Source organism: Loxodonta africana, chromosome 18 (assembly GCF_030014295.1).
Source record: "Loxodonta africana isolate mLoxAfr1 chromosome 18, mLoxAfr1.hap2, whole genome shotgun sequence".
Lineage (NCBI taxonomy): Eukaryota > Metazoa > Chordata > Mammalia > Proboscidea > Elephantidae > Loxodonta > Loxodonta africana.
Genome location: NC_087359.1, coordinates 15,145,317 through 15,164,761, shown reverse-complemented (window position 1 = coordinate 15,164,761; position 19,445 = coordinate 15,145,317). Strand labels below are relative to the sequence as shown.

General features: G+C 49.9%; 1 protein-coding gene across 9 annotated transcripts in view; it reads left to right on the top strand.

Annotated features, from left to right (window-relative positions):
• TNRC6C (trinucleotide repeat containing adaptor 6C) overlaps window positions 1-19,445 on the top strand; it is a 124,069-nt gene that overhangs the window by 102,880 nt on the left and 1,744 nt on the right. For 3 of the 9 annotated variants that reach the window (XM_064270653.1, XM_064270650.1, XM_064270652.1), the window contains 12 exons: window positions 377-526; window positions 2,220-2,366; window positions 4,044-4,163; window positions 6,359-6,442; window positions 6,562-6,793; window positions 8,966-9,133; window positions 10,384-10,575; window positions 11,033-11,176; window positions 15,085-15,201; window positions 17,214-17,408; window positions 18,114-18,208; window positions 19,017-19,156. In XM_064270653.1, the coding sequence (XP_064126723.1) occupies window positions 377-526; window positions 2,220-2,366; window positions 4,044-4,163; window positions 6,359-6,442; window positions 6,562-6,793; window positions 8,966-9,133; window positions 10,384-10,575; window positions 11,033-11,176; window positions 15,085-15,201; window positions 17,214-17,408; window positions 18,114-18,208; window positions 19,017-19,156 (1,784 nt within the window). The remainder of the gene's footprint in view (window positions 1-376; window positions 527-2,219; window positions 2,367-4,043; window positions 4,164-6,358; window positions 6,443-6,561; window positions 6,794-8,965; window positions 9,134-10,383; window positions 10,576-11,032; window positions 11,177-15,084; window positions 15,202-17,213; window positions 17,409-18,113; window positions 18,209-19,016; window positions 19,157-19,445) is intronic. The other 6 variants (XM_003417232.4, XM_023556855.2, XM_023556854.2 and 3 more) reach the window with 6 other exon arrangements.

Sequence of the window (19,445 nt, the reverse complement as noted above, 5' to 3'; positions counted from 1 at the left end):
CTTGGCAAATAACTTCCCAGAAGGAACCTGTCTGAAGATGATAGGGCTGTGTGTGACGTGTGTTCCAAATAAAAAAGCTTTTGCCACATTTTCTATCCCCTTCTCCTTCCTCGTGCCCCACAGGGCCAGCAGTGACTAAGAATGTTACAGGTTAACATGGGTTTGTAAAGTATTTTAAAAAGTGAAACAGCATCTTAATCCCGTTTCTCTTTTTCCCCTCTTGCTTTTGCCCATATTCTCCGTTCATTTATTATCCACACTTTTTGATCTTTTAATTCCTTATTCACCCATACACTTGTATCTCCCTGGGAAACCATGCTGTGCTTTGTCTGCTGGTGGGCCTTGCACGCAGCTCACCCCCTCTCTCTTCAACCAGGACGGCGGCCTCGTGGAAGAGACCACTCCTTCACCATTTTTGCCTTCACCAAGCCTGAAGCTCCCCCTTTCAAACAGCGCACTCCCTGGTCAGACCCTGGGTGGGATTGCCTCAGGGCTGGGCGTGCAAAACTTGAATTCTTCTCGACAGGTAAGACTGTTGGGAGAGACCAGAGCCTGGTTTTTGCTTCCTCTGCCTTTAAATGGTGTGCTTGAAAAGTAAACCTTCGTACTTTTAGTTAGTTGCCTGTATTTTAAAATAGACTCGGATATGTAAGAGTTGGTTGAAACACTGTAAAGGTTTCCTCCAGATGATTACCTAGAGTTGAGTCACAGTTCTTAAAATGTAATCATGTTAAAGGAAATGCTTCAAAATTATATTTACTCTTACACTTACCTAAAAAGTATTTGAATTCTCAGCCCTCTTGGCACAAACATTATGCTAGTTTAAGTGATATATACTGCAGAGTCGGCTCCGTGTCCCAGACCCATCCGTGGATCTGGCTGGTGCCAGTCCTATTCCTCCTGGCATTCAAAACTTGGACTGTGCTGATCTGTAGGAAACACTGCATTCTGCTCATCTTCCCAGGAGGGGCGGCTTCTGTCCTAAGGTTCTCTCTGTGGTTTTTACAGCCTCGTACTGGCACTTCTCCCCGACCTTACCGCTCTTTGGGAAAGGTGAAAATCGCTGTGTTGGAAGTTACAGAGGGACGGCCCAGGGGTTTGGACTGTCAGCTGCTTTATCTCACTTCTGCTGCAGATTCTCAGATGTGAAATGAGATGCAGACAAACAGTGCCTTTCCCATCTGCAGAACTTCTTTCCATTGATTTTCTTAGAAATGAGGTTCACACACACACACCTTTGGGACTTAATCTTTAAAAGATGCCCTTGGGATGGCCGAGCAGTAGCCCCCCAAAGTCCGCGGTCATCACTGTGTAATTAACAGTAACACTGCTCCCCACCTTCCATAGTACCCAGTTTGTATGATCTTGTATTGCTAACCCTGGTGGTGGTGGTATGCAGTTGAGTAGATTCTGACTCATAACGACCCCATATGACAGAGTAGAACTGCCCCATAGGGTTTCCTAGGCTGTAATCTTTACAGGAGCAGATCGCCAGGTCTTTTCTCCCACTGAGCTGCTGGTGAGATCCAACCACCGACCTTTCAGTTAGCCCCTGAGCATTTAAAGTCACCCAGCCAGCCAGGGTGGGCCCGAGTCTTTGGCATGTGGAGCAGGATTGCTGCTCAGACCTTTCATGCCACTCTCCTCAAGAAGAGCTGTCACTTTTCTTCTCCTCTTTGCTAGGTAACTCATCACAGCAGAGGAGAAATTATAACTAAAACCTGTAGAAAAACACAAAATTAACTACTGAGTTTGCCGATTTTTTTTACACATCAGGGTTTGTTGAAGTAAGTGATACTTCCTATTTGAAAAATTTGTTTTTCTCTAGGGTTAGTGATGCCCTCACATTATTCTTTAACTGTTAGCATATGTATTCCTTTGGACATGTAAATTATCTGAGTAGCTATGTATGCAGCTCTTTGGAAACACCCTTTGTTAAAGAGTCTTTGAGTGCCACAGCCTGGTTAGGGACACTGTAGAACTGGCAATGCCGGTGATTCCTGTGAGTTAAATCACGTGCCAGACTCCCAGGCTGGCCTTCATCACATAACCTTGGAAACTGCACAGGTGACAAGCTCAGCATGGTGCAGGTAGACACTAGGAGAAGGTAGAAACAAGTGAGCCTTTACATGTAGGAAGCAAATAATTACACCCACCTGCAGGTAATGCACATGTGACTCCTCACCTGGTAACTGCGCCCTGCTTGGGTCTCTCTCCAGATACCGAGTGGCAATCTGGGTATGTTTGGCAATAGCGGAGCAGCACAAGCCAGGACCATGCAACAGCCGCAGCAACCGCCAGCTCAGCCTCTCAGCTCCTCCCAGCCCAGTCTCCGTGCTCAAGTGCCTCAGTTTCTATCCCCTCAGGTCAGACCCATAGCCGCCAGCCGGGGAGGCCCAGACGTGTGTGTGGGGAGGGGTCTGGTATCACCGAGCGGTCGTGTTTTAAAGTGAGAGTGGGGTGAGCCCGCATCTGAGAGGAGGCCTCCTCGTTTGTCCCCCGCTTCTGGAGACTTCAGCACTCACTCCGTGGAGTGCCTCAGCCACGCAAACCAGGGCTGGCAGCCATCTGGTCGGAGCAACAGTGACGGGGAAAGATGGACCTGACACTGCTGTCGATACATGATTTTGTCCTGGTCTTTTCTGAGAAAATTATTCAGGTGCGCGCAGTGCATTTACCTAGGAGGGGAAACTGACAGGCTAAATATTACTTTCCCACTGCCATTGAGTCGATTAAGACTCATAGTGACCCTGAAGGACAGAGTAGAACTGCCCCATAGGGTTTCCAAGGCTATAGCCTTTACGGAAGCAGACTACCGCATCTTCCTCCCGAGGAGCCACTGGTGGCATCCAACCACCGACTTTTTGGTAAGCAGCCAAGCACTTAACCACGGTGCCACCAGGGCTCCTTAAAGTATAGCTTAGGGTGTAAAATAAACCATCTAGAAGTAGTCAAGGACTGAGTAAGAGACGTGATTTCTTTCTCATGCCACGGTGCGGAGAGAACAGATGGGGCCTATAGGAAGGAGGCCAGAGGTGGCCAGGCAGCCCCATCAGTAGATGGGAACAGACACTGAGGGGCCACTGGCAGTCCGCCTGGCGGCTCCCAGACCTGTCATCCACACACCAGCACTCTTGGCCTCTGTGTCGCCAGACCACTTGTCCTTGTCACATCCTGGTTTTTCTTTAAATTGACTCACCTTTTTAGTTTAAATAAATTTATTTTTAGATGTCAACGTTTTTCTAATACACTTTAGCTAACTATTAGGTTTCTTAAATGCTCGCCCACAGCCCACCTGAAATCACCTTGCCTACCTCTACCGTAGCCGCACTTGTCACGCTTTGGAAAGCTTGTTCCAGAGCGGGAATTCCAGCTGCGGAGGCCCCTGTGTGGGAGGAGGCCAGCGGCCGCGGTGCACTTGAACGTGCCAGAGTCGGTGGCACAGGAGGAACATCCACAAGCAGAGAGTAGACAGCTTGCTGAGCACAGAGCATTGAGTGGGGCTTATGGATGTAGGGATGTCGAGAGAGGGTTGAGAGAATAGGGTGCTGGTGACAGGTACAAGGAGGGAGGGTCGCCCTGGGTCTGAACCTCTTGTGAGGGTGGCGTGGCACGATCTACAGCACTCTCGGTGGCTGCTCCAGGTTGCCTGTGAGGAGTGAGCAGCTGCCCCCTCTCATTGTGCCCCGCCAAGCAAGAATGGCTTCTTGCCTGATTTCTCACCTCACTCTCCAGTCTCACGTGCCGCCTGTCCGTGGGAAACCTGGTCCGTTTTCATTGACACAGTATGAAATCAGACCCCGAACCGTAGAAAGTTCATTTACACCTACAACATGTGGAGACAGCTATCACTTTCTTTTCTTTATTCTTTAATTCTTTCCTTGTGGTTCTTCACAAAAGCATGTTACTGCTAATGTTAAAATGTCCATCCGTTTTTAATGGCCTTTGACGATTACCCGTGAGACAAGTAAAATTGTCTTTTCAATAATCAGTCTTGAGTCTCAAAAACTTCGGTGCTTACCGGTATGTTTTGTGTTGCACAGGTTCAAGCACAGCTTTTGCAGTTTGCAGCAAAAAACATTGGTCTCAACCCTGCACTATTGACCTCGCCAATTAACCCTCAGCATATGACGATGTTGAACCAGCTCTATCAGCTGCAGCTGGTGAGTGGCCAGGCTACTGAGGTTACACAACAAGAGGCAGCAAGCGCTCTGCTCACAGACCATGCCAGCAACACACAGACTGACTGACGGAAGTAGTTAGTAGAGTGCCTTTCTTCATGTTGGGCCCTGCAGCTCTCCAACTATTAAAGGCTGAGGAATTTTGTCACTCGAGGGTGTTTTTACTAACCTTTGTAAATCCTTTGGCCCCTTTATGTTCAGAAAGCCTACTAGATCTTCTCGTCTGGTGTGCCTTTTAGCTTGATCCCTCAACCAGCCTTTCTCATCTGAACCACAGGACACAGAAAATCATTCGAGTGACTCTTTTCTCTGTTCTTCCAAGGATGGAACATAAATAGCATTGTAGAAGCTCAGGAGAGAAGTTAGTAAATGCCTTAGGGCACTTGGACTTAATTCTCTTGCAGAACCCTGGTTGAGAAAGGCTGGCATAGCCTAATAATTCTTGAAAGCTTTGCAATGTGCAATGTATTTTGAATTTTTTAATTTTCAAAGTCTTACAGCTTTTACTGTAAAATGCCATGTCATCATGTTACCAGATGCATACTAAATTTATATACATTACAGGACCAACTATATCATCCCGTTCTTTAATATGTTGACACCTGATTTATTTAGAAGTCTTTTCTAGCAATTTCATCTCCTGGGAAATGACCAACAACCATGAAAGAAGCAACCCAGTAGGCCTCTGATAGACAAGACCATTGACATAAAGCCTTTCCTCCTAGGGAGCTCCGGCCCTCAGTCCTTCCTTGTATCTTTGTTAGCCATGCGTCTAACAGGCTGAGGGGTCTGGTTTGCCAGTGAGTGTAGGCCACAGACGAGCACGTCCTGGGGCAGGTGCCATAGGCTGAGGCACTCACCAAGTAGAGAGCTCTGGGCGTTTCTTGATCAACATACATGGGGGCAGCAGTGCCTCATGGCCCTGTGCTGATGACGCGGGAGGCCTGGCACCACTGTGGCCAGGTCATTCGAGTGTCAGGCACTATTGTTTTAATACTGGGGCCACAAGAAGAGACCCCTGACCACAGAGAAGGAAAGCAAAATACTAAAATTAGGCACAGTTTAAAAAGCACATTTGAAACTATTACTGTAGAGGAAAATAGCTCTTTACACCCTTGATGACATGGAAGAGTCTTCTGTATTCTGACATGACGCAGCGGTTTGTGTCATGCTGATTTCTAAAGTCTCATGTTTTTACAGTAATTTTTTGTTGAGTCCCTGTGGTGTGAAAGATATCAAGAAAATGTCAAATTTTGTCTAATACATCCTATTTTAAAAACATGTTCTGTTTTTAAAAAGTTGTTCCACGAACATGGGTAGAACAAAGTTTTAATGCTCAATTTTAGGACCTACAAGGATTCACTTAAGTGACACATTTTGTTTCTCCATAATGTTCACATAAAGGAGGCGTGTCCAATGGTATGATCTCTCCCTCTATCTAGATTCTATTTTAATAGACCCTCTTACCAAAAATGCACAAAAATCCATGTGATATGGAAGTTAAGTACAGTATTTCATCAATATTTTAAAACAATGAAATGATCAAACCCTTTTGTGTCAGGCTACAGAGAGCATCACTGACAGTACTTTCAGCCAGTGTTGTGGGTGGCAGGTCTTTGGGACAGAAGTGCCCACGTCTGTGTCTCAGGCTCGCTCTCAGCTTAGTTCCGCGACGGGGACTGAGAACATGTGGCCGCCTCATTGCGCGGCAGTGTGAATCTTGGGTATGCTCTGATTGTTCCCACAGCTTGTCACCAGTGTTCTGCTAAATTACTGGGCCGTCTGGACAACTTTAGTCTATACCGTTATAAGGATACTTCTTTTTTTTTCCTTTCATCTTTCCCTCATTCTTTTATTTTTAGTTTGTATGAACCAAGCAAAAGAATTTTGATCTCCTCGTTAACCAAGAAATATTTGCTGGCAAACTTCATTGCCAACACTAAGCAGGGGTGTTGTTGAGTTACCCGTTAAAAATCCATGCCCTAAACACATCTTGGTGTGAGACATGTATCCTTTTAAAAATGCCTTGTGCCCCCACAACGTGCTTCAACCACTGCGTGGTCAGGAGGCCAAGCCCCTTGGCCGTTTCCTCTTTTTTAACTTGTCAGTAACATACAGGAGTTGAGCTTAGGTTGGTGGTCACCGTGTGATACTTTGGCTCTCTTCCTTGTCTACAGGCATACCAACGTTTACAGATCCAGCAGCAGATGTTACAGGCCCAGCGTAATGTTTCCGGACCCATGAGACAGCAGGAGCAGCAAGTGAGTGTCACCAAGTGGACTTCCTCATGGTTTGGGAGGAGGTGGCCAAGACGGGGGGGGGCGGGGGGGGGAGGGACCTCGCGTCCAGCCTCGCTAACACACACATCTCCGGCCGCCAGGTTGCGCGCACAATCACTAACCTGCAGCAGCAGATCCAGCAGCACCAGCGCCAGCTGGCCCAGGCCCTGCTTGTGAAGCAGCCACCACCCCCGCCGCACCTGTCCCTGCACCCCTCTGCAGGCAAATCGGCCATGGACAGCTTCCCCCCCCATCCCCAGGCGCCCGGCCTCCCCGACCTGCAGACCAAAGAACAGCCGTCTTCACCCAGCACCTTCGCTCCTTACCCTCTCGGTGAGCGCCCTTGGTCCCCGTATTCCCCCGGAAGGCACACTGTTAGAAATGCACACACTTGGTCGCACTTCTGCTGATTGCTCTTTTCCCTACCAAGCAGTCTGTCCTGCTCACAGTTCATGTCCCCTTCTCGTCATCCTCACAGCGTTGGGCCTGTCAGATACCCTGGCACCTGCCTGTAGCTATAAGAAATACCGCAGGAGCGTCAGCTCGCTGCCCCAGCCGTGGGCTCACAGCCGCATCCACACCCCAAGTAGTTTAACTCCTGAAAAGTTGCCTGATACAGTGAAACCTGTGAGAGCCGGAACTCGACAGGACTGCCATGGTTTTCTGGGTCTCACAAGTTTTCAACCTTGGGCAGGGTGCAGTCTTACCACTTTTCTGTCACTATTAGTGAAAAGTATTTGAACTTCCCTTCTCTGACAGGTTTCTGCCTCACATGAGTGCCAGCTTTTGCAGGTTTCACTGTATTTCATTCCTAAACTCCTTCAGAGCAACTTAGGAAACGTAAATTCACCGAAAACCAAACCTGTTGCTGTCGAGTTGATTCCAATTTGTAGTGACCCTATATATATATATATTTTTTTCTGTAGGACAGAGTAGAACTGTTCCATAGGGTTTCCAAGGAGCAGCTGGTGAATTCGAACTGCCGGCCTTTTGGTTAGCAGCTGAGCTCTTAACCACTGCACCACCAGGTCTCCTTACATATTCGAGTTTATTTTAAAATATCTGAAAGTAAGAAGACTTTTTTTTTTTTATTAACTTTATTGAGCTTCAAGTGAACGTTTACAAATCAAGTCAGTCTGTCACATATAAGTTTATATACATCTTACTCCATACTCCCACTTGCTCTCCCCCTAATGAGTCAGCCCTTCCAGTCTCTCCTTTCGTGACAATTTTGCCAGCTTCCAACTCTCTTCTATCCTCCCATCCCCCCTCCAGACAGGAGATGCCAACACAGTCTCAAGTGACCACTTGATATAATTAGCTCACTCTTCATCAGCATCTCTCTCCTACCCACTGTCCAGTCTCTTTCATGTCTGATGAGTTGTCTTCGGGGATGGTTCCTGTCCTGTGCCAACAGAAGATTTGGGGACCATGACCGCCGGGATTCCTCTAGTCTCAGTCAGACCATTAAGTATGGTCTTTTTATGAGAATTTGGGGTCTGCATCCCACTGATCTCCTGCTCCCTCAGGGGTTCTCTATTGTGCTCCCTGTCAGGGCAGTCATCAGTTGTGGCCGGGCACCAACTAGTTCTTCTGGTCTCAGGATGATGTAGGTCTCTGGTTCATGTGGCCCTTTCTGTCTCTTGGGCTCTTAGTTGTCGTGTGACCTTGGTGTTCTTCATTCTCCTTTGCAAGAAGACTTATTTTTCAAGGACACTGTTTAAAGGCAGGTGAAGCAAAAACCAGGCTCTGGTCTCTCCCAGCAGGCTTACCTGTCGAGAAGAATTCAAGTTTTGCACGCCCGGCCCTGAGGCAATTGCACCCAGGGTCTGACCAGGGAGTGCGCTGTTTGAAAGGGGGAGCTTCAGGCTTGGTGAAGGCAAAAATGGTGAAGGAGTGGGCTCTTCCACGAGGCCGCCGTCCTGGTTGGAGAAATTCACCAAAGGCAGAATTAAACTGTCCCTGTTCTGTAGGTGATACCTTAGAAAACAATTCAGAATTCTGAAAGTGTTTTTGATCTTGGGAGTTCCGGTAATAGAACATAAAATCAGAAAAGGTTTCCCGGTTATTTGGACTTGTTCTATTTTTGAGTAAAATGAAGAGGGTTGTTGGTTTCACTTAATCAAATGTTCATTAGCATTTTCATCTCAATTCACCAATAAAATTCCTAGAAGTCTGTGTTGCTAAGAAAACAAAACATTTATTTTACTCATATATTAAGAGTTAACAGTTAAGGTCCTGGACCATAAATTAAGGTTGAGATTGGCCCTCTAGGAGACCTTTGTTGTGGTTAGGTGCAGTCAAGCCGGTTCTGACTCAGTGACATTAGAGGACAACAGAACTGCCCCACAGGGTTTCCAGGGAGCAGCTGGTGGATTTGAACTGCTGACCTTTTGGTTAGCAGCTGAGCTCTTAACCATTGTGCCACCACGCTCCGGGGAGATCTTTAGGGTGCCGTAATTTAGAGTAAAACAGGCACACCTTAATTAGCATATCTTGTTCCAGCCGGACTGAACCCAAACATGAATGTCAACAGCATGGATGTCACGGGTGGCCTGTCGGTGAAGGACCCATCGCAGTCGCAGTCACGCCTGCCTCAGTGGACTCACCCCAATGCCGTGGATAACCTACCCAGTGCCGCTTCTCCTCTGGATCAGAACCCTAGCAAGCATGGTGTGTTGGCTCCACAAGCCTCTGCTTTGGGCTATTGCCGTCTTATTAATTGGTCATCCAATTGTATAACATACTCATTTGTAGATTTCTTTTCTAAGAATTTAGTGCTGAAATTTGAATTAAAAAAAATATTCCATTTCCATTGTGGAGTAAATAAGATCCCAGCTTTTGAATGATCAAACTGCTTGAAACCTCCACCATCAGATCTTAGCTACAAACCCAGAAGTAACTGAAGTGCCCAGAGCAGCAAAGTATATAGGTCGTAGCCTATATACTTTTTATTTTCATCTGTTGTCTTGAAGGGAGAATTTGAGCCCGCTCAACAGAAATTTTTACAATAAAATGATAAAAATAGGAAATCAAATGTTTAGAAGGGAGGAAGAAGCAAAAAATGAGTTAATATCACTGTTAAGCATTAAATTTAGCTCTGAACTCCCTGGATGCAAAACAGCGAAGTAATGGGTTATGTAATTCTCTCTTGATATAAAGCATTCTAAAAAGATGGAGAAAATTCTTCCTAATGGTTAATTGTTAATTCTACGAGAAAACCATCCCAGCCCAGCTGGGCCCTGCACTTGGCAGGAGAGAGCACAGTTGCCCTCAGCTGGTCAGCTTAGGAAGTACATGTCTCAGTCCGCTGATCCCAGGAGCCCAGTTAGCTTGTCATTCTGCAGCTGTAGCAGGTGAGGGCAGCAGCCAGAGGGAGGGCAAGACACAGAGACAACAGAAAACCTGATAGCTAACACAAGATTCTTACGTTGCCCCCCAAAATTTATTATGGGCAGCCTTCTGTGACATGGATATGCATTTTATGAAGACTTCCAGCCTGATAAACTATTCTTACCAGTTGCCTTCAAATTGACCTGACTCCTGGCTCTCTCTGCCCACCTACCCCCATACCCCCACCATGTGTCAGAGTAGAACTGCACTCTACAGGGTTTTCAGTGGCTGACTTCTCAGAATTAGATCAGGCCTTTCTCCTGAGGTGTCTCTGGGTGAGCTCCACCCTCCAGCCTTTTGGTTAGCAGCCAAGCGTGTGAGCCATTTGCACCACGCAGGAACTCCAGAGGCATTCTTAAGGGCTTCAGCCTTTAAAGGACTACCTTTGGGCTAACGTGCACTTACTCTCTGAGAATGCTCAACAAACGAAAACTTATAATTCGTGCAACTTTGGAAAGGCCAAAACCGATATCTGCTCTGGTGTCAGGAGGGGGTGTTCACTCAGCGCTCTGTTTCCGTTGTGCCGGTAGGTGCTATCCCTGGAGCTCTGAGCATCGGGCCTCCAGCCAAATCCTCCATTGACGACTCCTACAGCCGGTACGATTTAATCCAGAACAGTGAGTCACCAGCCAGTCCTCCTGTAGCTGTTACCCACAGCTGGTCACGTGCCAAATCTGACAGTGATAAAATCTCAAACGGCTCCAGCATCAGCTGGCCCCCAGGTAAGACCAGGCAACACCTCTGTGCAGCAGACAGCAGTGTGCTTCCAGCCCCAGGGGTGATAGAACTCTGAGAGCACGCACCCCATAGCGTCGGCTTCTTCCCTGGAAACCACGGTTGTGGCTGCTACACTTTTTTCTGTAGCCCCCTTAATTTGGCGAAGGACAGGGAACAAAGAGGACAGAAAAGTGGCCCAACAAGCCACCCTAGTAGAATTGCTCCTGGACTCTATCATGCCCTCTGTGGAAACTGCCTTCCTGGGGCAGCTACTGTGCCTGGTTCTAGTTTGTTCCACAGGCTTGAAGAGTTTAATGGAAGCGAGCCTAAAGCCGCCTCTTAATTTAATTAGCACATTATTAAGGTTTCCACAGACTGATTTAAAAAAAAGGGTTTTTAGTATCATGAAGAAAAGTGACAGTAGTCTGATACGTGGCCTCGTGTCATGGTTTTCACGGACAGAATTCCATCCTGGAGTACCGTGGAAAGGACTACAGAACATCGATCCCGAAAACGACCCTGATGTCACTCCCGGCAGTGTCCCCACGGGGCCTACAATTAACACCACCATCCAGGACGTTAACCGCTACCTCCTCAAAAGTGGAGGTGAGGAGAGCGGGCGCTCATCTGCATGCGTGCTGGGAAGCACCCTAAACTCACAGGTGTGCCGTCTCTGACGGTCGTCCTGGTTGTAAGGCAGGTATGGTGTAAACGTAGTTGACAGGGCACCTTCTGTGGCCACCTTGAGCAGCAGCAGAAGGTAGTGTTCATGGTGAAAACGGAAGTTGACTTTGGGTAAGTATTTTGCTGGATTTATTAACAACATTTTTTGAGCATTCTTTTAAGCCTTGTGTTAAAAATTAGTGGAAACGTTTCCACTTTAAATTTGGTTTACTCTAAACTAAAAATGAGCCGACTCAACACATCCACTCCGGACTAGTCTTTGGTCCACAGAAAGTCGAGTGATAAGACTGAAGTTTGTCCAGGTCTTACTTCCCAATACAAACTGGCAGTGCTGATTTGTGGCACGCACTGTGTCAGCCAGTGGTCAGACCGCTGTACACAGAGAGGCAGCTGTGAGGCTGCAGAACAGGAACCCAGCTTTCAGATCCAGCAGTGAGAAGGACAGGACCCCAGCCTCCCTCAGGCACACAGGTCATTGATATTCTAACGTGTGGAGAGAACAGCTACGGACCATAGATTCTTAGGGCCACGTGGGCCATTAGGTGCCAAGAACATGACTACAGGTTTCCTACTTAAAATGGAGCCCACAGGAGAGCTGGCCTTGTCTCTGTGACCTTGGAAGTGATGGGATTCTAAAGGGATCTGAGGTGCGGCCAGCCGGTTGACGAAATCTACACCATCCTGCCTTCTCAGTGCTGTGATTCCTTGTCCCTTGTTGCAGCCATTACTGAGCACAGAGCAGGGCAGCCTCCCTGCGGCCAGGGTTGTGCAGGGGAATGGCAGCACGGATCTGCAGGAAACGGAGCCTGCCTTTGTGGGACACAGGGACAGAATGTGGCCTAGGCCGACATAGGAGACCCACTGAGTGTGGCAGCAGGTTGTGCCAGAGTGGGGAGGAGTAGGTGCTGTGTTCTGAGGGTTGTAGGCAGTGTGTGAGGTGGTACCGAGTCAGCGGGTACAGGGTAGGCTATGTTCTGAGGGTTGTGGGCCGTGTGTGAGGTGGTGCCGAGTCAGCAGGGACAGGGTAGGCTGTGTTCTGAGGGTTTGGGCAGTGTGTGAGGTGGTGCAGAGTCAGCGGGTACAGGGTAGGCTGTGTTCTGAGGGTTGTGGGCAGTGTGGTGTCCGTGGTGCCGAGTCAGCCCGGACAGGGTAGGCTGTGTTCTAAGCGTTGTGGGCACCGTGATGCAGATGGCACTGATCAAGAAGGAAGGACCAAGGTTACATGGTGTGGAGCAGAGCTTCTTGACTGATACCCACATTCAGACATTGTCGAGCACTTGTACTGTCCCCTCAGCCACTATGTGGCAGCTGGGGCATGGCACACAGCCTCTGCCACTTACCCTCACATGCCTTGATGTGGTGGAGGTAGCCTGGAGGAGAAGTACAGGTATTATGCAGACAGAGCTCAGCAGTCGTTTCCCAGCGTAGGGGGGATGGACTTAAAGGAGAAGGGGTTTCCCTGTTAGAAATGCGCCAGCCTTTGAGATAAGACAAGAAAATGGCATCTCCACCTCTGAAATTACAGAAATAAGACGGCCATCTCCCCGGGCAGCCCCAAGCTCTGCATGCATGTCGTAAGATTCCTGGGGAGCTCATATTTAGGGTTATGTGAATATCAGAGATTTTGGCCAGGCCTCCAGACCCGGCCTTCACCCAGGGCCAGCCCAGGTGCCCCTCTTGGCTTTGTTTAGGGCACGTGTTAGGGTATGTTGTTTGAGAGCAAAATGAGCATAATGAGCGCATCTTTACCTAGAAGTGGTTAAAAGCCCACCACCACCGTGCAGGAGAAGTAGACAGTCAGACCATCTTCACTGCTCCCAGCAGGGCCAGTGCCTCGGCTGCACTGGAGGGAGGCGCGTGGGTGTCTCGCCACTGAAGGCTTCATAGTGTCGAGTGGCCAGCTCCGTCTAGGTAGGGAGAGGGAAAACATAAGAAAACGTGCCCGAGAAGAAAAAAAGTGAGAGGCGCGATCACACACACCTGTTGATATTGGCTCATTCATTTCACATATTTTCATAGTGGGATTTGGGGTTTTATCTTACTGTGAATACTGGGTGTGGGTTTTTTCTGTTTGCATTTTTGTTTCTTATTGCCATTGACATTAAGTGCTGACTTGATATTAAAAATTTACATTAGCCAGTAATCGTTTGGATGTGATTCACAATTTTAAACCTTATGAAGTGAAACTTAGCCAGACGGTGAGTACACTCATGCTGTCTTACGACATATTTACACTAATGCTTCATCTACCAGAGAATTTAATTAACTTATGGGATAAATGCCACTATTAAAACTAAAAATTGCGAAGCCAGAACACTTAAAATCTGAGTACCCAATTATTAATTAATTATAAAAGAAAACAAATCAAGTTAAATAGTCTATATATAGTTTTGGGATCTCAGATTGATTATGTTTCGCCAGTAAATGAAAGGAGCTCTGGTGGCACCGTGGTTAAGCATTTGGCTGCTAACCAAATGGTCGGCAGTTCAAATCCACCAGCTGCTGCTTGGAAACCCTATGGGGCAGTTCTACTCTGTCGTATAGGGTTGCTATGAGTCGGAATCCACTCAACGGCAATGGGTTTGGTTTGGGGCTATAGTAGAGAGGCCTTGGTGGTGTGGTGATTAAGTGTTCAGCCACTAACTGAAAGGTCAGTAATTGGAACCCAGCACCCATTCCACAGGAAAAAGATGTGGCAGTCTGCTTCCATAAAGAAGCCTTGGAAACCTTATGGGACAGCTGTACTCTGTCCTATAGCATCACTTTGAGTCTGCTGGGAAAGTAAACTTAGGCTGTCATCAGAGCCAACATGTTTCTTTTTATAATATCAAAGGTCTGCAGATAACAGGTAGATTTTAATTTTTATCAGCTCTGGTGCCCTCATTCTAAAGCGGCTGCTTATGGCAGGGCAGCCGCACACAGCTGTGCATGTTGAGCACTGCACCGTTGAGGAGGTGCCCTGCAGCAGGGTGCTGTGTCCTTTGGGAAGCCCTCAGATTCTTCTGTGGTAGTGAATGATACAGCCAGACACCGTCCCTCCGCCCTGCCCTAGTCAGTGCACTCACTGGCAGAGTCATTTTTCAAGTCAGAGGAGCTGTTTCCATCCTCCTTTCACCCCACTCCACTCCACCCTCATTCTCTTCTCCAGCTGCTGCTGTCCTCAGAGAGTTGTGAAGGCATGACATAAAAACCCAGCAAATACCAGCACAGGCAGAGCTTCCCCAGGTCGGGGAACATCCAGCCCACCCCGTTCCCGGCACAGGGAACTCCTGTTGCTACGACAGGCTTGTCTTGGACACCCCTGTATTGCAAGAGAAATGTGAACGGGAGGTACTGGGATGCCTGAGACACGGGAACATTTCACATCATAAAAAGTACTGGTATTTTTATGGCAAAATTGATAACAAAAGACTTGGAGTTTCATTTTACTCTTTTTTTAATTTTGTGGATATCGTTGGAGGTGTGAAAGTATGAGGAGTGCCCTGCCCTGTGTTTTTATTTTTATCTTACTCGGAAGGAGAGATCAGTGTGATTCTCTACAGCTCTGAGGTTGGGTTTTGACAATGCCAGTGATAATCCTTGAGTCTCGTGACTGGAGACCCACCTCAGAGAAGCTAGCACGGCACCCTGGCCTCTGCCTCCTGGCCCTCAGAAAGGATGGGCCCTGAGGGGCCTCTGACCCATGTCACGCTGTCATTCCCAGCCACCCACCCAAAATGGCAGCTCAGGAGGGAACGTGCTTGTGGGTTCTAAGATCCTGGCAGCCCGAAGTTAGAGTTGCTGACCAGTCAGCCGCTGCCACCTGTCTTAGTGCCTGTTTGGTTCTGCAGGGTCCTCCCCACCGTCATCTCAGAATGCCACGCTGCCTTCCTCCAGTGCCTGGCCGCTCAGTGCCTCCGGCTACAGTAGCTCTTTGAGCAGCATTGCATCCGCACCTAGCATTGCAGGTATGCATGGGCCTCCCGACTTGCAGGTAGCCTTTTCTTTCTTCCCCAAGCACGACGTCGACAGGCCCTAGCTTTCCCTATGGGTCTGTGTGCCCACTCGCCCAGCAGGAAGTCGCACGTAGAGAAGAACGGGCAGGGACTTTGCCCTGATGGCCATGGACCATCACATTGAGAGGTGGAGTGACAGTGCCGCCTCTGGAGGGTCGCTGTGCAAGTGACACGTCTGTAAAATGCCCGGCTGCTGGCTAACTGCCTGGGTCCTCACCTCTCCTCCCTCCCCCAGGGCTACACAGCAAGGGGCACACAGGCTGTACCTGAGTTTTCCACCAGGGATGGAGGAAACCGTGGCTGCTGCCCAGGACCCTGACGTGTGTCACCTGATGATCCCCCACCCCTGCGCAGTGTGCAGGTCTTCCACGCAGGAAGTTCCTCTTAGGCTCAGAGGGGGACTGACAGATGTTATGAAAGCTCAGAGGAACTCGAAGCTGAACATTTTCAGCCAAGCGTATAAAGAGACGTGAACGCACACGTAAAACGTCTAGCAGGTTTGCAGGGAAATACGGAACTTAACCAAGGAGAGTTGTTTATAAACTTCCTCAGATGTTTCTCTGTACTCCACCCAGCTTCATTTACACCAGTGAGAGGATGCTGGAGGAATTCTTTTGAGACCAGTATCTGGAGGGGAAGTAGTTTTGGTGTAATTTAGCATCTTATTTAAAAAAAAAAATTTTTTTTTTTACATCATTTTTAGTCGTGCTCCTTCTAGCATTTAAAAAGGCGAGATATTTCAGACCTTTAACAGCTCCGTGATCATCCAGCTAAGGAGAAGGGGCAATAAAATCATCCTCCCAGTATCTACGGTGGCTTTTTAAGGCATTTTATGTTTTCCTAATCAGTACTTGTTCATTGTGAAATCACTGTCAGTTCCAGTAGCCATTCCCCCTCTGTGGGCCAGGGCCGGAGACTGCCCCAGGGGTGCGTGTGGGGTCCCATCCGTGCTGACCTGGTCACTGCAGGGCACAGGGACCCGTGTCCGACTGGAATCTCTGCCCTGGCCTGCCCTGGGCCGCCGAGGCAGGCGGTGGGGGGCTCTGTGATGTCTGTGCATCCTGCCCCAGCCCCGGCTGTGCACTGCTGCTGCTGGTGACAGGGTGTGCTTTCCCCCACACAGCCTGAACTGGGCAGGGACACTGAGCCTCACAGCCCCGGGGAAGCAGCCACAGCATCCAGATACTCGGGGCATCTGCAGCTTGGGGAGAGCGCAGTGATGGACCGGAGCGTCGCTGTGCAAAGGGGCAGCCCTTGCAGGAGCAGCAGAAGGCAGGACTGCACCACCTTTCCCCTTGGGGGATTGCGTTGAATGATAGGTTGTGTAAAGTCTTACAGAACATGTGGAAAAGTCAGCTGTAATGCTGAACTGTGAAATTCTCTTTTCTTGGTGGCAGATTTGTGTCTGGCACATTTAGCAAAAGAGTCCTGGTAGCACAGCTGTTAAAGCACTCGGCTGCCAATCGAAAGGTTGACAGTTGGAACCCACCCAGCTTCTCCACAAGGTAAAACCAGGTTATCTGCTCTCGTGAAGATTACAGCCCAGGAAGGCCTGTGGAGCAGTTCTGCTCGGTAACACATAGGGTAGCACGTGGGGTCGCCACGAGTCGGGATGGACTCGAGGGCACCCAGCAACAGCAGCATTTAGCAGATTGATTAAGTGCTGAAAATGCAGTCTGCACCAGGCCCTGCAGACATGCCTCTGAGTGCTCGCCCTGTGTTCTAACCTCCGGGAACTTTGCTTGGTGTCTCTGGTCTCACCGCGCCACCTGCTCGTGTCAGAAGGTGCCGCTTCGCCCACGGTGGGCCTGTGGCTCAGCAAGGCCTGCTCTCCTGTGTCTCTCGTCTCACCGCGCCACCTGCTCGTGTCAGAGGGCGCCGCTTCGCCCACGGTGGGCCTGTGGCTTGGCAAGGCCCGCTCTCCTGTGTCCTAAGAAGTGTGTGCCCTTTCTCTGCCTTTCCAGGTAAGCTGTCAGACATTAAGTCCACGTGGTCCTCTGGCCCAGCCTCCCACACCCAAGCCTCCCTGTCTCATGAACTGTGGAAGGTGCCCAGAAACACTACTGCGCCCACACGGCCGCCTCCAGGCTTAGCCAATCCCAAGCCTTCCTCCACCTGGGGAGCCAGCCCCCTCGGCTGGACCAGCTCCTACTCCTCAGGTATGTGCCACTGTGGTGGAGCCTCGGGGGCAGGGGCTTGTCCGTGTTAGGGAATGACCTTATCACTGCGTCCCTGCGGCTGCCCTGGGAGGGGTCAGCAGGAGGCTGAAGCCACCCTAGATGGTCAGGGCCTTGGCTAGGCCAGGAGGCCCAGCTCCCCTTGAGAGGCCACGCTGCCCTCACTGGTCAGCCTCCAGGCTTCCCACCCCACCAACCCTCTCCAGGCTCCACTGCCCCAAACAAGCCCAGTTTAAAAGCCACAGCTCTGTCATGCCATTATACTCCTGTGGCCCCATGGGCTGCCCCAGCCAAGCTTAAGAAAGTGGAGATTTAAGTTGCTGCATGTAGTTTGAAAATAATTGTCTTAACGTTTTTGTAGCAGTATATGTGGTGTTTTTGTTTATTTTCTAACAAGTGGAGTTTTCAAGCACTGATTCTAACTAGGGGCCCGAGGCAGGAAGAAGTGGAGGCCAGGATTCTTGGGCATGTCCTCTCCCCATCTCCACACAGGTCTCTGGGGTTTCAGAGACCTGGGGCAGGAGAGCTGGGGCGGGAGGGGTCCACGGGGCAGTGAGATCTGAGTTCAGAGGCTGAGCAGTGCTGTCTTAGGCCAGTCAGGGCTAGTCTGGGTCACCATAACTGAGGTCAGGTGAGGAACCTGGGCAAGGACATGCTGTCTGACTGACCCTCGGCCTCTGCGCTGAGCTCTCTCCTGGGCTTGCTGCACAGGTTCTGCTTGGAGTACTGACACCTCAGGAAGGACCAGCAGCTGGCTCGTTCTTCGAAACCTCACACCCCAGGTGAGTGCACCAGTACGCTGCCACGAAGCGCCCCTCACACACACACATGCACATAGACCACTCGTCAGTGCAGACCAGGCCGTCTGGGCAATGGCAACCCAGCCCTCAGGCTCCAGAGCTTCCTAGGCAAGTGTGCAGAGGTGAGCAGTGGGGAATCTGTGCCAAGGCAGCGGCAAGTTGCTGTGGCTGGAGTCTGCTGTGGCCCACACTCCTGGGGAATGTGTGACTGTGCCGGTTACACAGATGCTGCGGTCCCAGGGACCCCACCCACCTCCCTGCGACCCCGCCCACCTGCCCATCCCCGAAGTCAGCAGTCAGGAGCCACGAAGCCATCTAGCCCCTGCGGCTTTGTAAGCCAAAGGCTCTGCCCGCGTGGTGTCGTCAGATGAGAGGGCTTCACACCCCGGGGTGGGGCTGTTTTCCTACCACTGGTTAGCCAGCTCATCAGATAGAGTGAAATACCGAAGATTTAAATCACATGGCAGCAAATTCATAGAGACAACGTGGGCTAGAGGTTACCAGGGGCTAGGGAGTGAACTACGGAAAGTGCAGGGCTCCTGTCTGGAAGCTCTGGGGTAGGTCGTGGGGAGGTTGCACAGCATGGGAACGTATTTAACACCAATGAAGTGTACTTACAAATGGCCGGAATGCAAATTCTACGCTGTAGATATTGTCCCAGAATAAAACGAGCCACCTGGCACAGAGGTGAAGGCCTTCTCAGGGAAGGTGTCGTTTCTCCAGACGTAGTGAGGAATGTGGTGAGCGCAATGGCGGACAGCAAGTGACACCCCCTGTCTTCCCCGCTCAGATCGACGGCTCCACGCTGCGGACGCTGTGCCTGCAGCACGGTCCTCTTGTCACATTCCACCTGAACCTGACGCAGGGGAACGCCGTGGTCCGCTACAGCTCCAAGGAGGAAGCTGCCAAGGCCCAGAAGTCCCTGCACATGTACGTCCCTCCGGGCCCGGGGCTGTGGCACAGGCTGGTCAGGCCGGGGTCTCAGGTGCCGGTTCTGTTAGGTTGTGTGGGCTGTGCCCTCAACTAGGGAAATGTTTCCCAAGAAGTAAACGTAGACCCCACTGCTAGAGAGGAAGCACCCTCCCCTCAGCAACACCCTGGAGGTGACGCGTTCCCGCCGCTGAGCAGAGCAGCCACCCTGCAGCCAGCGCCTGCCTGTCCCCTAATTTAAGAACATTAGATACAGTGTGTGAGGAGGCAGCTCCACACCACTGGAGAT